The 19609-nt window shown below is 42.8% G+C and overlaps 1 protein-coding gene across 1 annotated transcript in view; it reads right to left on the reverse strand.

The window, feature by feature from the left end:
• The window catches only part of ankrd13b (ankyrin repeat domain 13B), a 35777-nt gene that overhangs the window by 11043 nt on the left and 5125 nt on the right, over window positions 1-19609 (reverse strand). Inside the window, exons 2-4 of the mRNA XM_021587586.2 lie at window positions 14887-15022; window positions 11208-11332; window positions 122-167 (exon numbers count right to left, since the gene is read on the reverse strand). Of these exons, the coding sequence (XP_021443261.2) occupies window positions 122-167; window positions 11208-11332; window positions 14887-15022 (307 nt within the window). The remainder of the gene's footprint in view (window positions 1-121; window positions 168-11207; window positions 11333-14886; window positions 15023-19609) is intronic.

Below are 19609 nucleotides of genomic sequence, written 5' to 3' on the forward strand. Positions count from 1 at the left end.
TCTGGAGACAATGCAGACCCACAGAGAAAGGAAGTCTGTCACCATATACAGTCAAGCAGGAAGCCATAATCCATACAGGTAAACATCTGAGAGACCGAAAACATTACTTATTATGACTTACCCCAGCTAGTAAACTCCCATTTCATCTCCACGTAAAAGTCCTGAGCCTTGAGCAAAAGAGAGAGAGAGAGAGAGAAATATAGACCCACAAATTCCAATTGGCTAAACTTAAACTCTTTAAATCCTTCTCAGCTCTGGCATCTACCCCAATATTTGGAACCAAGGACTGACAACCCCAATCCACAAAAGTGAAGCCAAATTTGACCCCAATAACAACCTTGGGAAATGCGTCAACAGCAACCTTGGGACAATCCTCTGTGTTATCATTTACAGCTGACTTGTACATTTCCTCAGTGAAAACAATTTCAAATTGGCTTTTTACCAAATTACCTTACGACAGACCACGCATTCACCCTGCAGAAACTAATTGACAAAAACAAAACAAAGGCAAAGTCTTCTCGTGCTTTGTTGACTTCAAAAAAGCTTTTGACTCAATTTGGCATGAGGGTCTGCTATACAAATGGATGGAAAGTGGTGTTGGAGAAAAACATACGACATTATAAAATCCATACAGATGTGGAGGAGGCGGGATTAATAAAGCTAGTGGGGGGAGTGCAGCGTTCTGGACTTGGGAGGGAGAGAAAAAGAGAGAGGGGTGAGGAAAGGAGTCCACATCAATCATAAACTGTATCCGTGCACATTGGATATCTGTATCCGTACCCATTGGATATCTGTATCCGTACCCATTGGATATCTGTATCTGTACACATTGGATATCTGTATCTGTACACATTGGATATCTGTATCTGTACACATTGGATATCTGTATCTGTACACATTGGATATCTGTATCTGTACACATTGGATAGCTGTATGCGTACCCATTGGATGCAGTAATCACAATATAGTGGAAAAATCCAGGAAAGCCAAAGTTCCAAAAGCTGGGCCTAAAATAGTATATATTTTGCTGTGACTTATGTGGATGATGTATAAAAAAAAAATAGTTGTTGGTCTGACGTGATTAATAAGGAGCATCCAGACGCTGCACTTGATGAATTTATTAAATTGCTTCTTCCAATTACTGATTAACATGCACCTGTTAACACTTCTAACAGTTCGTTTCTTAAGGCTCCATGGATTGATGAGGAATTGAAAAGCTGTATGGTTGAAAGAAATGGGGCAAAAGGAGTGGCTGATAAGTCTGGCTGCACTTCTGACTGTCTGACTTGCTGCAAATTGAGAAATGATGTAACTAAACTCAACAAAAATAAAAAAAGAAACTGTATTATGAAGCCAAAATCGATTAACTTTGGAGTACATGAAATATTACTTTAAAATGAAATTATGGGCAGAAAGACAAATTCAAATTCAATCTTTCATAGAATCATATGGCTTATTCATCAGAAAACCATTTGATGTTACCAATTATTTTAATGATTACTTAATTGGCAAAGTGGGAAAACTTAGACAGGAAATGCCAACAACAAAGAGTGAACCATCGTATTCATAAATAAAAAAAAAACGAAAAAGTTAGTGTGGGAAAGGGAGATATATTTTTTACAAACCTGGCATTGACAACTTAGATGGGAAGATACTGAAGATGGTAGCTGACTCAACGGCCATTCCTATCTATCATATCTTTAATCTGAGTCTAGAGGAGAAGGTGTTTGTCCTGAGACCTTGAGGGAAGCCAAAGTCGTACATAAAGTAGACTTTACGGGTTCTATCAGCTTGCTGCCAGCTCTTAGCGAACTGTTGGGAAAAAATGATGTTTGACCAAATACAATGCTGTTTCTCTGTAAACAAATTGACAACAGACGTTCTGTATGCTTATAGAGAAGGGCACTCAATATGTACTGCAATGACACAAATGACTGATGATTGATTGAAAGAAATTGATCAGAAGATTGTGGGAGCTGTACCGATTTCAGTGCAGCCTTTGATATTAATGACCATAACCTGATGTTGAGAAAACACACAGTACCAGTCAAAAGTTTGGACACGCCTACTCATTCAAGGGTTTTTCTTTATTTGTTTACTATTTTCTACATTGTAGAATAATAGTGAAGACATCAAAACTATTAAATAACACATATGGGATCATGTAGTAACCAAAAAAGAGTTACACAAATCAACATACATTTTATATTTGAGATTCTTCAAAGTGCCACCCTTTGCCTTGATGACAGCTTTGCACACTCTTGGAATTCACTCAACCAGCTTCAAGAGGTAGTCACCTGGAATGCATTTAAAATAACAGGTGTGTCTTGTTAAAAGTTAATTTGTGGAATTTCTTTCCTTCTTAAGGCATTTGAGCAAATCAGTTGTGACAAGGTTTTATTTATTTATTTAAAGCTTTATTTAACCAGGTAGGCTAGTTGAGAACAAGTTCTCTTTTGCAACTGCAACCTGACCAAGATAAAGCAAGGCAGTTCGACACAAGCAACAACACATACAGGTCGCAGTGGTGGGTAGTATATGGAGCTTTGGTGACAAAACGGATGGCTCTGTGATAGACTGCATCCAATTTGTTGAGTAGAGTGTTGGAGGCTATTTTGTAAATGACATCGCCAAAGTCGAGGATCGGTAGGATGGTCAGGTTTACGAGGATATGTTTGGCAGCATGAGTGAAGGATGCTTTGTTGCGAGATAGGAAGACGATTCTAGATTTAATTTTGGATTGGAGATGTTTAATGTGAGTCTGGAAGGAGAGTTTACAGTCTAACCAGACACCTAGGTATTTGTAGTTGTCCACATATTCTAAGTCAGAAACTTCCAAAATAGTGATGCTGGACGGGCGGGCAGGTGCTGGCAGCGATCGGTTGAAGAGCATATATTTAGTTTTACTTGAATTTAAGAGCAGTTGGAGGCCACGGAAGGAGAGTTGTATAGCATTAAAGCTCATCTGGAGGTCAGTTAACACAGTGTCCAACGAAGGGCCAGAGGTATACAGAATGGTGTCGTCTGCGTAGAGCTGAATCAAAGAATCACCAGCAGCGAGAGCAACATCATTGATGTATACAGAGAAGAGAGTCGGCCCGAGAATTGAACCCTGTGGCACCCCCATAGAGACTGCCAGAGGTACGGACAACAAGCCCTCCGATTTGACATAGTGAATTCTCTCGGAGAAGTAGTTGGTGAACCAAGTGAGGCAATCATTTGAGAAACCAAGGCTGTTGAGTCTGCCAATAAGAATGTTGTGATTGACAGAGTCGAAAGCCTTAGCCAGGTCGATGAATACGGCTGCACAGTAATGTCTCTTATCGATGGTGGTTATGATATCGTTTAGGACCTTGAGCGTGACCAGCTCTGAAACCAGATTGCATAGCGGAGAAGGTACGGTGAGATTCAAAATGGTCGGTAATCTGTTTGTTAACTTGGCTTTCAAAGACCTTAGAAAGGCAGGATAGAATAGATATAGGTCTGTAGCAGTTTGGGTCTAGAGTGTCTCCCCCTTTGAAGAGGAGGATGACCGCGGCAGCTTTCCAATCTATGGGAATCTCAGACGATACGAAAGAGAGGTTGAACAGGCTAGTAATAGGGGTTGCAATAATTTCTGCAGATAATTTTAGAAAGAGTTGGTCCAGATTGTCTAACCCTGCTGATTTGAATGGGTCCAGATTTTGCAGCTCTTTCAGAACATCAGCTATCTGGATTTGGGTGAAGGAGAAGTGGGGGAGGTTTGGGCGAGTTGCTGTGGGGAGCGCAGGGCTGTTGACCGGGGTAGGGGTAGCCTGGTGGAAAGCATGGCCAGCCGTAGAAAAATGCTTATTGAAATTATTGATTTATTGGTGGTGACAGTGTTTCCTAGCCTCAGTGCAGTGGGCAGCCCCCGAGGAGGTGTTCTTATTCTCCATGGACTTTACAGTGTCCCAGAACTTTTTTGAGTTTGTACTACAGGATGCAAATTTCTGTTTGAAAAAGCTAGCCTTAGCTTTCCTAACTGCTGTGTATATTGGTTCCTAACTTCCCTAAACAGTTGCATATCACGGGGGCTATTCGATGCTAATGCAGAACGCCACAGGATGTTTTTGTGCCGGTCAAGGGCAGACAGGTCTGGAGTGAACCAGGGGCTATATCTATTCCTAGTTCTACATTTTTTTTTATGGGGCATGCTTATTTAAGATGGTGAGGAAGGCACTTTTAAAGAATAGACAGGCATCATCTATTGACGGGATGAGGTCAATGTCATTCTAGGATACCCCGGCCAGGTCAATTATAAAGGCCTGTTTGCAGAAGTGTTTTATGGAGCGTTTGACAGTGATGAGGGGTGGTCGTTTGACCGCAGACCCATTACGGATGCAGGTAATGAGGCAGTGATCGCCGAGATCTTGTTTGAAAACAGCAGAGGTGTATTTGTAGGGTGAGTTAGTTTGGATGATATCTATGAGGGTGCCTGTGTTTACAGATTTGGGTTGTACCTGGTAGGTACATTGATAATTTGTGTGAGATTGAGGGCATCAAGCTTAGATTGTAGGATGGCCAGGGTTTTAAGCATGTCCCAGTTTAGGTCACCTAGCAGCACAAGGTCAGAAGATAGATGGGGGGCAATCAATTCACATATGGTGTCCAGGGCACAGCTGGTGGCAGAGGGTGGTCTATAGCAAGCGGAAACGGTGAGAGACTTGTTTCTGGAAAGGTGAATTTTTAGAAGTAGAAGCTTGAATTGTTTTGGTACAGACCTGGATAGTAAGATAGAACTCTGCAGGCTAACACCGCCCCCTTTGGCAGTTCTATCTTGGCGGAAAATGTTATAGTTAGGGATGGAATTGTCAGGGTTTTTGGTGGTTTTCCTAAGCCAGGATTCAGACACGGCTAAGACATCCGGGTTGCTAAAGCAGTGAATAAAGCAAACTTAGGGAGTAGGCTTCTAATGTTAACATGCATGAAACCAAAGCTTTTACGGTTACAGAAGTCAACAAATGAGAGCAACTGGGGAGTAGGAGTGGAGCTAGGCACTGCAGGTCCTGGATTAACCTCTACATCACCAGAGGAACAGAGGAGAAGTAGGATAAGGGTACGGCTAAAGGCTATAAGAACTGTCCATTTAGCACGTCCGGAACAGAGAGTAAAGGGAGCAGGTTTCTGGGCACGATGGCATAGATTCAAGGCATAATGTACAGACAAAGGTATGGTAGGAAGAGAGTACATTGGAGGTAAACCTAGGCATTGAGTGATGAAGAGAGAGATATAGTCACTAGCGACGTTTAAACCAGGTGATGTCATCGCAAATGTGTGAGGTGGAACAACATGGTTGATTAAGGCATATTGAGCAGGGCTATAGGCACTACAGTGAAATAAGACAGTAATCACTAACCAGGATAGTAATGGACAAGGCATATTGATATTAGGGAGAGGCATGCGTAACCAAGTCATCGTATGGGTCCAGTGAGTGGTTGGACATGGCGATTCAGACAGTTAGCAGGCCGGGGCTAGCAATCTAGCAAAAGGGCCTTTGGGGGAAAAGTCTGTTTTTGCCTCCTCGTGCGGTGACGTTGATAGACCAGTCCTGGAATAGGGTTCCAAGTAGCAGAGGGGTCCAAGTCAAATTGGAAAAATGGGTATAGTGGTCCAAGAAACTGGCCGGTGGATCAATATGCTATAGATAGCTAGCAGGCCACGGTTAGCAGATTGGACCTTCAGGGGACATTGCGCCTGAGGGGCCTGTTGGGATCCTCGGGCAGATTATGTCGGTATTCCAGTCATGAAGGATCGGAGGGGTTCCGTGCCCGGTACCGGCAGTAGAAGGGATCCAGATATTGTAGCCGAGGAGTGGGCTTCAGGAGTAGCCCAGGAGCCCTAGCTAGTTGGTGCTTGCTACGGGATGTAAACGTTAGCCAGGAGTAGTCAACCCGGGTTGCGGTTAGCTAACTGCCATGATCCAGATGAAAGGGTTCAGAGTTTGCGGTAGGAATCTGGGGATATGGAGAGAAAAATAGGTCCGGCATGCTCTGGTTTGAAATGCGTTGTACGAACTGGCGAGAGTTTTCCGAGCTAAAGGTTAGCTGACTGATAGTTGGTAGCTAGTTAGCTAGCTAGCTTCAGATGAGGTATTCTAGTTCGGAGGTAAATAGACTTTACAAAAAAATAACAGATCCACACCATGTTAGGTGAGGCGGGTTGCAGGAGAGTATTTTGAAGTTGAGGTTTAGGAAAAATATTAAAAAGAATGTGAAGAAAAAGATATAGACATGGGACGAGACAAGACAAAGACGTCTGACTGCTACACCATCTTGGATAGGAGGGTATACAGAAGATAGCCCTATTTGGTAAAAGACCAAGTCCATATTATGGCAAGAACAGCTCAGATAAACAAAGAGAAATTACAGTCCATGATTACTTTAAGACACGAAGGTCAGTCAATTTGGAAAATTTCAATAACTTTGAAAGATTCTTCAAGTGCAGTTGCAAAAACCATCAAGCACTATGATGAAACTGGCTCTCATGAGGACCGCCACCAGAAAGGAAGACCCAGAGTTACCTCTGCTGCAGAGGATAAGTTCATTAGAGTTACCAGCATCAGAAATTGCAGCCCAAATAAATGGTTCACAGAGTTCAAGTAACAGACACATCTCAACATCAACTGTTCAGAGGAGACTGTTTGAATCAGGCCTTCATGGTCAAATTTCTGCAAAGAAACCACTACTAAAGGACACCAATAAGAAGAAGAGACTTGCCTAGGCCAAGAAAGACGAGCAATGGACATTAGACCGATGGAAATCTGTGCTTTGGTCTGATGAGATCATATTTGAGATTTTTGGTTCCAACCGCCGTGTCTTTGTGAGACGCAGAGTAGGTGAATGGATGATCTCCACATGTGTGGTTCCCACCGTGAAGCATGGAGGAGGAGGTGGGATAGTGTGGGGGTGCTTTGCTGGTGACACGGTCTGTGATTTAGTTAGAGTTCAAGGCACACTTAACCAGCATGGCTACCACAGCATTCTGCAGCAATATGCCAAGTAATCTAGTTTGTGCTAAGTGGGACTATTATTTTTCAACAGGACAATGACCCAACACACCGCCAGGCTGTGTAAGGGCTATTTGACTAAGAAGGAGAGTGATGGAGTGCTGCATCAGATGACCTGGCCTTCACAATCACCCAACCTCAACCCAATTGAGATGGTTTGGGATGAGTTGGACCGCAGAGTGAAGGGAAAGCAGCCAACAAGTGTTCAGCATATGTGGGAATTCCTTCAAGTCTGCTGGAAAAAATATTCCAGATGAAGCTGGTTGTGAGAATGTCAAGAGTGTGCAAAGCTGTCATCAAGGCAAAGGGTGGTTATGTTGAATAAACAGGCTCAAAATGGCAAGAAACAAAGACTTTCTTCTGAAACTCGTCAGTCTATTCTTGTTCTGAGGGATGAAGGCTATTACATGCGAGACATTGCCAAGAAACTGAAGATCTCGTACAACGCTGTGCACTACTCCCTTCACAGAAGAGCGCAAACTGATTCTAACCAGAACAGAAAGATGAGTGGGAGGCCCCAGTGCACAACTGAGCAAGAGGACTCCTGTCTCAGCCTCCAGTATTTATGCTGGAGTAGTTTATGTGTCGGGGGCTAGGGTCAGTTTGTTATTTCTGGAGTATTTCTCCTGTCTTATCTGGTGTCCTGTGTGAATTTAAGTATGCTCTCTAATTCTTTCTTTCTTTCTCTCGGAGGACCTGAGCCCTAGGACCATGCCTCAGGACTACCTGGCCTGATGACTCCTTGCTGTCCCCAGTCCACCTGGCCATGCTGCTGCTCCAGTTTCAACTGTTCTGCCTGCGGCTATGGAACCCTGACCTGTTCACCGGACGTGCTACCTGTCCCAGACCTGCTGTTTTCAACTCTCTAGAGACAGCAGGACCGGTAGAGGTACTCTGAATGATCGGCTATGAAAAACCAACTGACATTTACTCCTGAGGTGCTGGCCTGTTGCACCCTCGACAACCACTGTGATTATTATTATTTGACCCTGCTGGTCATCTATGAACATTTGTACATCTTGGCCATGTTCTGTTATAATCTCCACCCGGCACAGCCAGAAGAGGACTGGCCACCCCTCATAGCCTGGTTCCTCTCTAGGTTTCTTCCTAGGTTCTGGCCTTTCCAGGGAGTCTTTCCCAGCCACTCTGCTTCTACACCTACATTGCTTGCTGTTTGGGGTTTTAGGCTGGGTTTCTGTACAGCACTTTGAGATATCAGCTGATGTAAGAACGGCTTTAGAAATACATTTGATTTAATTTGAGGACAAGTACATTAGTGTTTAGTTTGAGAAACAGACGCCTCACAAGTCCTCAACTGGCAGCTTCATTAAATAGTACCTGCAAAACACCAGTCTCAATGTCAATAGTGAAGAGGCGACTCCGGGATGCCGGCCTTCGAGGCAGAGTTCCTCTGTCCAGTGTCTGTGTTGTTTTGCCCATCTTAATCTTTTCTTTTTATTGGCCAGTCTGAGATATGCCTTTTTCTTTGTAACTCTACAACTCCTAACAACCAAATACCACAAATAAACAATAGGAGGGATGTGGCTCAGGGAGAGTAGAGATCTGGCAGCAGATACTGCAGTTTGATGACTGTCTAGCTACAGTCGAGCAGTGGTTGTGTGGCTGAATTATGTTTTTAAATGGTCAATTAAATCAAAGAAAACAGTAAGGGGTGGTTTACCGGACACAGATCCAGGACTAGGCTTAATCTGTGTCCGGGAACCACCCCTTAGACTAGCTGGGAACTAGTGCACTGTAAAAAACATATACAGTGCCTTGCGAAAGTATTCGGCCCCCTTGAACTTTGCGACCTTTTGCCACATTTCAGGCTTCAAACATAAAGATATATAAAACTGTATTTTTTTGTGAAGAATCAACAACAAGTGGGACACAATCATGAAGTGGAACGACATTTATTGGATATTTCAAACTTTTTTAACAAATCAAAAACTGAAAAATTGGGCGTGCAAAATTATTCAGCCCCTTTACTTTCAGTGCAGCAAACTCTCTCCAGAAGTTCAGTGAGGATCTCTGAATGATCCAATGTTGACCTAAATGACTAATGATGATAAATACAATCCACCTGTGTGTAATCAAGTCTCCGTATAAATGCACCTGCACTGTGATAGTCTCAGAGGTCCGTTAAAAGCGCAGAGAGCATCATGAAGAACAAGGAACACACCAGGTAGGTCCGAGATACTGTTGTGAAGAAGTTTAAAGCCGGATTTGGATACAAAAAGATTTCCCAAGCTTTAAACATCCCAAGGAGCACTGTGCAAGCGATAATATTGAAATGGAAGGAGTATCAGACCACTGCAAATCTACCAAGACCTGGTCGTCCCTCTAAACTTTCAGCTCATACAAGGAGAAGACTGATCAGAAATGCAGCCAAGAGGCCCATGATCACTCTGGATGAACTGCAGAGATGTACAGCTGAGGTGGGAGACTCTGTCCATAGGACAACAATCAGTCGTATATTTCACAAATCTGGCCTTTATGGAAGAGTGGAAAGAAGAAAGCCATTTCTTAAAGATATCCATAAAAAGTGTTGTTTAAAGTTTGCCACAAGCCACCTGGGAGACACACCAAACATGTGGAAGAAGGTGCTCTGGTCAGATGAAACCAAAATGTAACTTTTTGGCAACAATGCAAAACGTTATGTTTGGCGTAAAAGCAACACAGCTGAACACACCATCCCCACTGTCAAACATGGTGGTGGCAGCATCATGGTTTGGATGGAGTCTGCAAAAGACCTGAGACTGGGACGGAGATTTGTCTTCCAACAAGACAATGATCCAAAACATAAAGCAAAATCTACAATGGAATGGTTCAAAAATAAACATATCCAGGTGTTAGAATGGCCAAGTCAAAGTCCAGACCTGAATCCAATCGAGAATCTGTGGAAAGAACTGAAAACTGCTGTTCACAAATGCTCTCCATCCAACCTCACTGAGCTCGAGCTGTTTTGCAAGGAGGAATGGGAAAACATTTCAGTCTCTCGATGTGCAAAACTGATAGAGACATACCCCAAGCGACTTACAGCTGTAATCGCAGCAAAAGGTGGCGCTACAAAGTATTAACTTAAGGGGGCTGAATAATTTTGCACGCCCAATTTTTCAGTTTTTGATTTGTTAAAAAAGTTTGAAATATCCAATAAATGTCGTTCCACTTCATGATTGTGTCCCACTTGTTGTTGATTCTTCACAAAAAAATACAGTTTTATATCTTTATGTTTGAAGCCTGAAATGTGGCAAAAGGTCACCAAGTTCAAGGGGGCCGAATACTTTCGCAAGGCACTGTATATATACACCCACAAATCTAATAGTTTCAACTAAGTACTAAAGTAAACTTTTTTGTCCAAATGTTACGAAAAAAAAACGTTTTCCCAAACATGAGAATTGGTGTTTGCTCAACTTGTCTCATATGTTCATTAAACTATGAATTATTATATCTTAACTAAAAAAGGCTGTGCAAAAACGCAGTGCTTTTAACATACAATGTTTTCAATGTACATATTTGACAAACGTTATTACATTGTGCATGCTTATTTATACAGTAGTTATTATTCAACATGTCCTCACCTGGGATTTGAACTCACAACCTCTTGGTTCATGGCATTCTGATCTTCCTGCTACTCCACCATGTCTGTTATCAATTATCAGTTAATCTGACTATTCTCTAATCATTGATTTGATGTACTTGATGTAAAACCCATCTGTATAGTTGTCTAAGGTTGGTGGGGCATATTTTTATGCTTTAATGTTACTCCTTAATCATTATGATAAATAAAATAAAAATAATTGAGTGTACTTTTAACAGAGCTAAGATGTACTTTGAAGTGCAAGTGTAGCAATACAGGTGAAATCAGCTTTTGAGGCAGACATGGTGTGGTGTTGCAGGAATGCTGTGAATAAAGAGTTTGTGAGTTCAAATCCCAGGTGAGGAAATGTTGAATATGAATAACTGTATCTGGGTATCACTTTGACTGAAAAGTTGAGTAAACAAAAAGAAAAGGCTGTGGAATCAGTTACTTAATAATATTTAGTTGAAACAGCTTGATACTTTTTTTTTAACAGTTCAAGAAGACTGGTGCTAACACAAAATATATCTACAAGTGTTTCCTACATGTCGGTAGTTGCTGTTGTGCTCTGTACTTGTGTTCGGTGTCAGCGCCTCTCACCTGGTGCAGTCTCTCCAGGAGGACAGGGATTCCCGCCAGTCTCTTAGTGGTCCGCTGGTAGTCACGGTAATGCAGAACTAGGCGCACCAGCTCTGGGTCTCGTGTGCTGACTGCTTCCTGGAGCACTATGGGAGAGAGAAAGGAAATCTTCACCTCACATATAGAGACACACACTCAGAGGCCAATTTATTACGTACACCACCGCGTTCACAAAAATGGTTTGCAACTACAGACAGTGGTCACGGTGGCCGTGGCTTGCTATATAAAGCAGGCGGACAGGCATTCAGTTACTGTTCAATTGAACGTTAGAATGGGCAAAACTAGTGAGCTGCGCAACTTTGAGCGTTGTAGACTTGTCGGTGGCAGGGGCGCCGGATCCAGTATCTCAGAAACGGCCGGCCTCCTGGGCTTTTCACGCGCGACAGTGTCTTGGGTTTATCAAGAGTGGTACGACAAACAAAAAACATCCAGTCAGCGGCAGTCCCGTGGATGAAAACAGCTTGTTGACGAGAGGTCGAAGGAGAATGGAAAGAATGGTGCAAGCTAACAGGTGGGCCAGAAAGGCAAATAACGGCGCAGTACATCAGTGGTGTGCAGAACGGCATCTCAGAATGCACAACTCGTCGGTCCTTGTCACGGACGGCCTATTGCAGGAGACGACTACACCAGGTTCCCCTCCTATTAGCTAAAAGCGAAGAAGAAGCGGCTCCAGTGGGCACCCCCATCACCAACACTGGACAATTGAGGAGTGGAAAAACATTGCCTGGTCCGACGAATCCCAGTTCCTGTTGCGTCATGCTGAGAGCAGTCAGGATTTGGCGTAGGCAGCATGAGTCCATGGCCCCATCCGGCCTGGTGTAAACGGTACAGGCTGGTGGCAGTGGTGTAATGGTGTGAGGAATGTTTGATACCCTTGATACCAATTGAGCAACGTTTCCATGCCCTGAATATTTCAGGCTGTCAGACCCGTTACTAGATGGGTGTACCTAATTAACTAACTGTCTAGTGAGTGTATGCTGTACTGTGCTGTGCTGCTCTGAACTATGCTACGCTGTGCTATACAGCATAGCAACTTTTTTGGGGCTCCCGAGTGGCGCAGTGGTTGAAGGCACTGCTTCTCAGTGCAAGAGGCGTCACTGCAGTCCCTGGTTTGAATCCAGTCTGCATCACATCCAGCCGTGATTGGGAGTCCTATAGGGCGGCGCACAATTGGCCCAGTGTCGTCTGGGTTTGGCCGGGGTAGGCCGTCATTGTAAATAAGAATGTTCTTAACGGACTTAAATAAAATGTAGAAAAATACACTATACAGGTCCCTTCCCAGTGCTCAGTCCACAATCAACACTCTAAGGAAACTGACTAACCAACTCTCTGAGGAAACTGACTAACCTACCAAATCAATTTCAATTTCATTTTAAATTATCAATAAGTGCATTTAAAAGCAAGTGTGTCTAATTACTTGATTAGATCTATCCACAATGGCCATTTGGCTCACCATCAATCCACAAACAAATGGTTCCTATTCGTAGAATCCAATCCCCTCAAACTATTTCTATATAGATTCTATACAGTATATCCTTCCAGCCTTTGAAGGTGAGTCACTATTAGACTCCTCCTAGCCAATGTATCTACATATGCTTTCCCAGTACACATACATGCCTGTTGTGTTCTATTGATGATTATGCCCCCCAAAAATATTTCCACTTGAGGGATGATAAAGTTTTCTACTGATACTAGTACTACTCCTACTACCCTATTACTATCAGTACTACTACTCATACTGCTACTAATACTACTGCTACTTCTATTACTACTACCACTATTACTATCAGTACTACTACTCCTACTGCAACTAATACTACTACTCCTACTGCTACTACTACTTCTATTACTACTACCACTATTACTATCAGTACTACTACTACTTCTATTACTACTACCACTATTACTATCAGTACTACTACTACTGCTACTACTACTAATACTACTACTTCTATTACTACTACCACTATTACTATCAGTACTAATACTACTACTTCTATTACTACTACCACTATTACTATCAGTACTACTACTACTACTACTACTACTACCACTATTACTATCAGTACTACTACTCCTACTGCTACTACTACTAATACTTATATTACTACTACCACTATTACTATCAGTACTACTAGTACTACTCCTACTGCTACTACTACTTCTATTACCACTATTACTATCAGAACTACTAGTACTACTCCTACTGCTACGAATACTTGTATTACTACTACCATTAATACTATCAATACTACTAGTACTACTCCTACTTCTAATACTACTACCACTATTACTATCAGTACTACTACTACTAATACTACTACTTATATTACTAGCAGTACTACTACTCCTACTACTACTAATACTTATATTACTACTACCACTATTACTATCAGTACTACTAGTACTACTCCTACTACTTCTATTACTACTACCACTATTACTATCAGTACTACTACTACTTATATGACTACTACCACTATTACTATCAGTACTACTACTCCTACTGCTACTACTACCACCAATACTACTACTACTTTATTACTACTACCACTATTACTATCAGTACTACTACTCCTACTACTGCTATTACTACTACCACTATCAGTACTACTAGTACTACTCCTACTACTTCTATTACTACTACCACTATTACTATCAGTACTACTACTACTTATATGACTACTACCACTAGTACTATCAGTACTACTACTCCTACTGCTACTACTACCAATACTACCACTTATATTACTACTACCACTATCAGTACTACTAGTACTACTCCTACTATTACTATCAGAGCTACTAGTACTACTTCTACTGCTACTAATACTTCTATTACTACTACCATTATTACTATCAGTACTACTAGTACTACTCCTACTACTAATAATAATACTACTTCTATTACTACTACCACCATTACTATCAGTACTACTACTACTACTACCACTATTACTATCAGTACTAATACTACTGCTACTAATGCTACTACTTCTATTACTACTACCACTATTACTATCAGTACTACTACTCCTACTGCTACTACTACTAATACTTATATTACTACTACCACTATTACTATCAGTACTACTAGTACTACTCCTACTGCTACTACTACTAATACTACTACTTCTATTACTACTACCACCATTACTATCAGTACTACTACTGCTACTACTTCTATTACTACTACCACCATTACTATCAGTACTACTACTCCTACTACTACTAATACTAATACTTTTATTACTACTACCACTATTACTATCAGTACTACTAGTACTACTCCTACTGCTACTACTTCTATTACTACTACCACTATTACTATCAGTACTACTACTACTACTAATAATACTACTACTTATTTTACTACTACCACTATTACTATCAGTACTACTGCTACTACTACTACTATTACTACTATCACTATCAGTACTACTAGTACTACTCCTACTGCTACTACTACTAATACTACTACTTCTATTATTACTACCACTATCCGTACTACTAGTACTACTCCTACTGCTACTACTTATATTACTACTACCACTATTACTATCAGTACTACTACTGCTACTACTACTACTATTACTACTATCACTATCAGTACTACTACTCCTACCCCTCTCTGTCTCACCTGTCCATCCGTTGCGGTTCTCCTTGCTGACGTCGGCACCATGTTGGAGGAGCAGGCGGGCACAGTCCAGGTGACCCAGAGTGACAGCCAGGTGGAGGGGGGTCCGACCCCGGGGGTCCAGGGTCTCCACATCCACCTGAGGGGGAGGAGAGAAGTGGGTTCATTGTATGACATGGTGCTCATCTGGCAAAAAGAGAGAGATAAAAATAGAGAGGGTGGAGGAGGTGTGGAAGAGAGAGTGATGGAAGGAGAAGAGACAGGTGATAATTGAGCTATCACATCCTCACATGACGGGCACGCCAGTGTTCTAGATGGGTCGGCTTTATATAGCGAGTTACACTACAAGTGTCTCGATGTAACGTCTCTGTCATTCTCTAGAATTGATCTCTCTCTCTGTCTCTTCCTGCCTCAGTTTTGATATAGTAGCTATCTGCAGTGTGTTTGATGTAGTCTCTCTGCTCTGCAGTCTAGTTGGTCTAAATAAGCAAGTCTCTATGTCTATAAATCTGATCTCTGGCCTGTGATTAAAAAAAGTTCATTTGAGCTCCTGGCAGGATCCAAGGTCAAGAATAAACCAACCACATGCTGGCATCCTAATGAGGGAGGCTGATAGAGGACGACTGGGGCTACGTCCCAAATGGCACATTATTCCTTCGATTGTGGTCTACTTTTGACCAGAGCTCTGTGGTGGCCCTGGTCAAAGCAGTGTACTATAAAGGGAATAGGGTGCCATTTGGGATGCAACCAAGGAGCGACAATGAGGAATCAGAATCTGCATAACTGGCACATGTGGAAAATGTATAGATGAAATGATAGCGCGTGGAAATGGATGGATTAAGCGTGCTGTTGTGAGGGGAGGAGCAGTTGTAACAGGGAATAGGCGGAATTGCTTTATGGTACACTTCCATCCGAGCTTTACGTCTATTCATATTTGCATTGGAAATGTTTCAAAATCACAAAACACATACACTGTTGTGTTGTGTTGTGTGAGGGCTTGTGTTTTGGTTCACGTGTGCCTCAGTGCAGGTCAGTGTGGTCCTGACGGTTGGTGTTGGTGTGTCGAGTGTACTTTGCAGCGTGTTATTGTCGAGTGTGTAGTACAGTACATCAGAGGGATGCTGCTGGGTTGTTTTTCACCAGGAGCAGCCTCCCTCCTCCCACGTGGAGCCTCCTCATCTCTCCTGCTGCTCTCCCTCTCTCTCCAGGGGCCTCCCGGGGGCCACGCCCTGCTCTGTAATTAGCAAGCCCAGCATTAGCTTCAGTGATGCCACCGCTTGATCGTAAGCAATAACTGGGGCTCCTAATCCCAAAGGGGGGGGGGGGGGGGGGGGGGGGGGGTAGGGGGTGCCGGAGAGAAGAGGAATGGAACGGCAGAAAAACAGAAGGAGGAATCCACACAGGCACTGTCGGAGGTGAAGGGTGAGGTGTGGAGGGAATAGAGGGAGGGAATAGAGGTGTATCGCTATAGCAACGAAGGGATGAGAAGAAGAGGTGGGAGAGAGGGAGAAGGAGGAGGAAGGTGTGCTATGCGTTGGAGCAAACAGGGCTGGTTGAGTGGCGGCAACTGCTCTGTGAAATAGAGAGAGTGATGGTAGCATAGGCTGTGTGTGTACTGAATAATGGGTAGTGAGTGATTGATGTCAGAGTAGCTTTGTAGGGCCCTCCAAGTGGCCCTGGGGATGACACTGAGGAAAGAGAGAAAGAGGGAAAGAGAGAGAGAGAGATAGAATGGATGGATGGATGGATGGATAAGAAAGATGGAGTGACACTGGCAGATAACAGTGAAAACTACATAAACAGTAAGAGCAAAGCAGCAAGAAATGGTGGTAGTATTCTGATTATTTGAGGGGGACTATTGTAACGATTGTTGTCTAACTAGGCTCGTTACAACCTCTGCAAGTGTGTTGGACCAGTGGTTAGTAAGATTGCCTACAGGCTGGGAGGCCCGGGTTCAAAAGCCACAAGGCGAGTTGCACTGTCACCATTCGCTACAATATTTAGGTGATAATGCCCGAGAAGCTGGTGTTTGGCACAGGTGTTAGGCCTGAGATGAAGTTCGAGGGCATTATCACCAGCTTCGAGGGCATTAACACTTTTATACAATGGGTTATCAACATATTCAAATAATGATTTATATATTTTCATTAAAAACATTATTTTGATGAATTAATTCATACTATTTCATCCTTCCACAAGATATAGTCCACACACAAATCTAGGGTTGCTACCCAAGCCGGATGGTCGTTTGTTCTATCGGTTCAGTTGCCAGAGACGCGACCCAGTCGTTCAGTCTTTCTGTTCTGGATCTATGGACGCGACCCAGTCGTTCAGTCTTTTTGTTTTACATCTGTGGACTCGACCCAGTCGTTCATTCTAAATGTTCTATTGCCATACTGGCTGGCAACGTTCTTATCCCTGGATTGCTAGCTAGCCAACTACGGCTAACTTACTGTCATGTCAAACAGTGCAGACAGAATAACAGCAAAGTAGCTGCATTTGCGTTTGTTTAAGCTGTTTTCTAGTGACATTTATTTGGATACATCCACAACAATGAGTTAATGATGTGTGATTTCGCCTGGCATAGAAAATGTGCTCTTTTGTCAGAGCACTGTTGCTCAGAGGAGCTAGCCAACAACACAGCTAGCACAATCACTTCAAACTGAAGCTGGAAAGACTGCAAACTAGCTGCACTTCGTTTCGTTTGACCTGTTTTCTATACAGTACATTCATAGAAATTATGCTGATTCATGATTTCGACTGGCTGATGAGCACCATGCCATGTCTCGTCACGACACGTTCATTACTATGGGACAGCAGGAGATCGAATTTGAATATTGAAACAATGTTGAGAAAGACAGCAAGGATTATACAAATGTCTGCTGTTGAAAACTAAATGTTATTCTAAAAGAAATGTGAGATAATGTCTAGATGCTTTTATAGTGAAGATCAAGTTTATAAATTGCCTGGCTGAGCTGATGAGACAGTGGATTGTGAAGTCAGATGGAACAGAGGAAATAGGCATTTTAAAGTCATAGATTAATCAGCGGTAACTTGTGGAATAGACACCGGCTGGAATGTGGTTTTAACCAATCAGAATTCAGGATTAGACCCACCCGTTGTATAAAGCTAATTAAGTATGAGAGCAAAGAGCCTTCTAAGAAGGCTTGACTATGAGGCGGAGAGGTGTGGTAAGTAAGGGAGAGAATAGAGAGGGAGTGTTCAGGAAACTCCTGTTGTTTAAGACAAGTGGCCCCCATTGACCCAGTCGGATGTTATTTTTACACCATTGAGACACTCAAATAGAAACACAACAGCAGACACTTTCCCACAGAAAACAAACACACAATCACAAGTCCTCTCTCTCTATCCGTTCAGTCAAATTTGACATTTAAAAAAGATATACTAGAAAAGGAAACCACTCGACAATAACACTCTTATAACATGATTGGTCAGTTACGGTATAGAACTGACACGCTAAACCAATGCACTCAAATGTAACACTTTTCTGCTGTGGTACACAGACATGTCACTTCAGGGTCCACACCTCATCCTCACGTCTTCACACTAGTGCACACATTAACCCTGAAACACAGTGGCACACTTACTCATTCACATGTGAACAATGTGGTTCTGACCAACAAACAGCCCACAAATAGAGCCCCACTATCTAACACACAAACACGTACAGACCCACACACCCACAGGCCAGGCATTAGCTAAAGTCTCAGTACGGGTGATGATTTAGGATCAGTTTAGCCTTTTAGATCATAATGAAAACTATGAAATACACCTAGGGAAGGGGGGGGGGGGGGGGGGGGGGGCACTCCTACTTTGAGGCACTTACAGAATCAACTGGCCCAGGTAGTTATAGTAAGGATATTATGTCATACTGGGTCTTTCCATTCTCTCCGCTCATCCTCTTTATCCACTGACTGCCTCGTAGTGCCTGCTCTCTCACTTTCTCATTGGCTACATCCATCCTTCATTCTTAGGTCCCTCCCTTGGTCCTCCCCTCTCTCTCTCTCTCCATCCTGCATTCCGTCCCTCCTTTGGTCCTCCCCTCTCAGTGGAAACTGCATAATTGATAAACATCTCTGTCTGGACTATCTACTCCTGTACTCTCTCGGCTTCGCCTTAATGTTCTCTGGCAGCTACTTAAACCAACATCAATCTTTCATCTGGAGACCAAAATATGTTTGTGGTGGGTGGAGGATGCATGCATGAGAATCATATGTGTGCTCATTGGAAGGGGAGAGGGGGGGGGGGGGAAATCAACTTGTCCCCCTTATTTTCAGTGTTACCCTCTTTCAATTCGGGGGTTAACATGTACAACTGTGATTGATCCATTTTTATTATGCGTAGGAGAGTTATAGCCTAGTTATAGCCAAACGTTATACACACGCTAGGGATAATGTATCTTTATGTAGTCATTCTCTATGTGAGTGTATGGTGTAAGTGGGGCATATACAAATGAGACCACACCATCAGATGCATGTGTGTGATCGACCTATAAATATCTCAAAATAACTAAATATCATTACCAAATATCTCTACCACCAAATGCAGGCCAGAGAGAGAAAAAGAGGCCAGAGCAGGAGTGAGTAGTTGGAGCCTGAGAGTCTGAGCGAGAAGGATGGCTGGGCAGAGACAAGATGAAAGCAGCAGAGGGACTGAGGGAGGATGGAGCTGGGTGAAATAACTCTGCCTTGGTCAGTGAACCTGT

Source organism: Oncorhynchus mykiss, chromosome 27 (assembly GCF_013265735.2).
Source record: "Oncorhynchus mykiss isolate Arlee chromosome 27, USDA_OmykA_1.1, whole genome shotgun sequence".
Classification (NCBI taxonomy): Eukaryota; Metazoa; Chordata; class Actinopteri; order Salmoniformes; family Salmonidae; genus Oncorhynchus; species Oncorhynchus mykiss.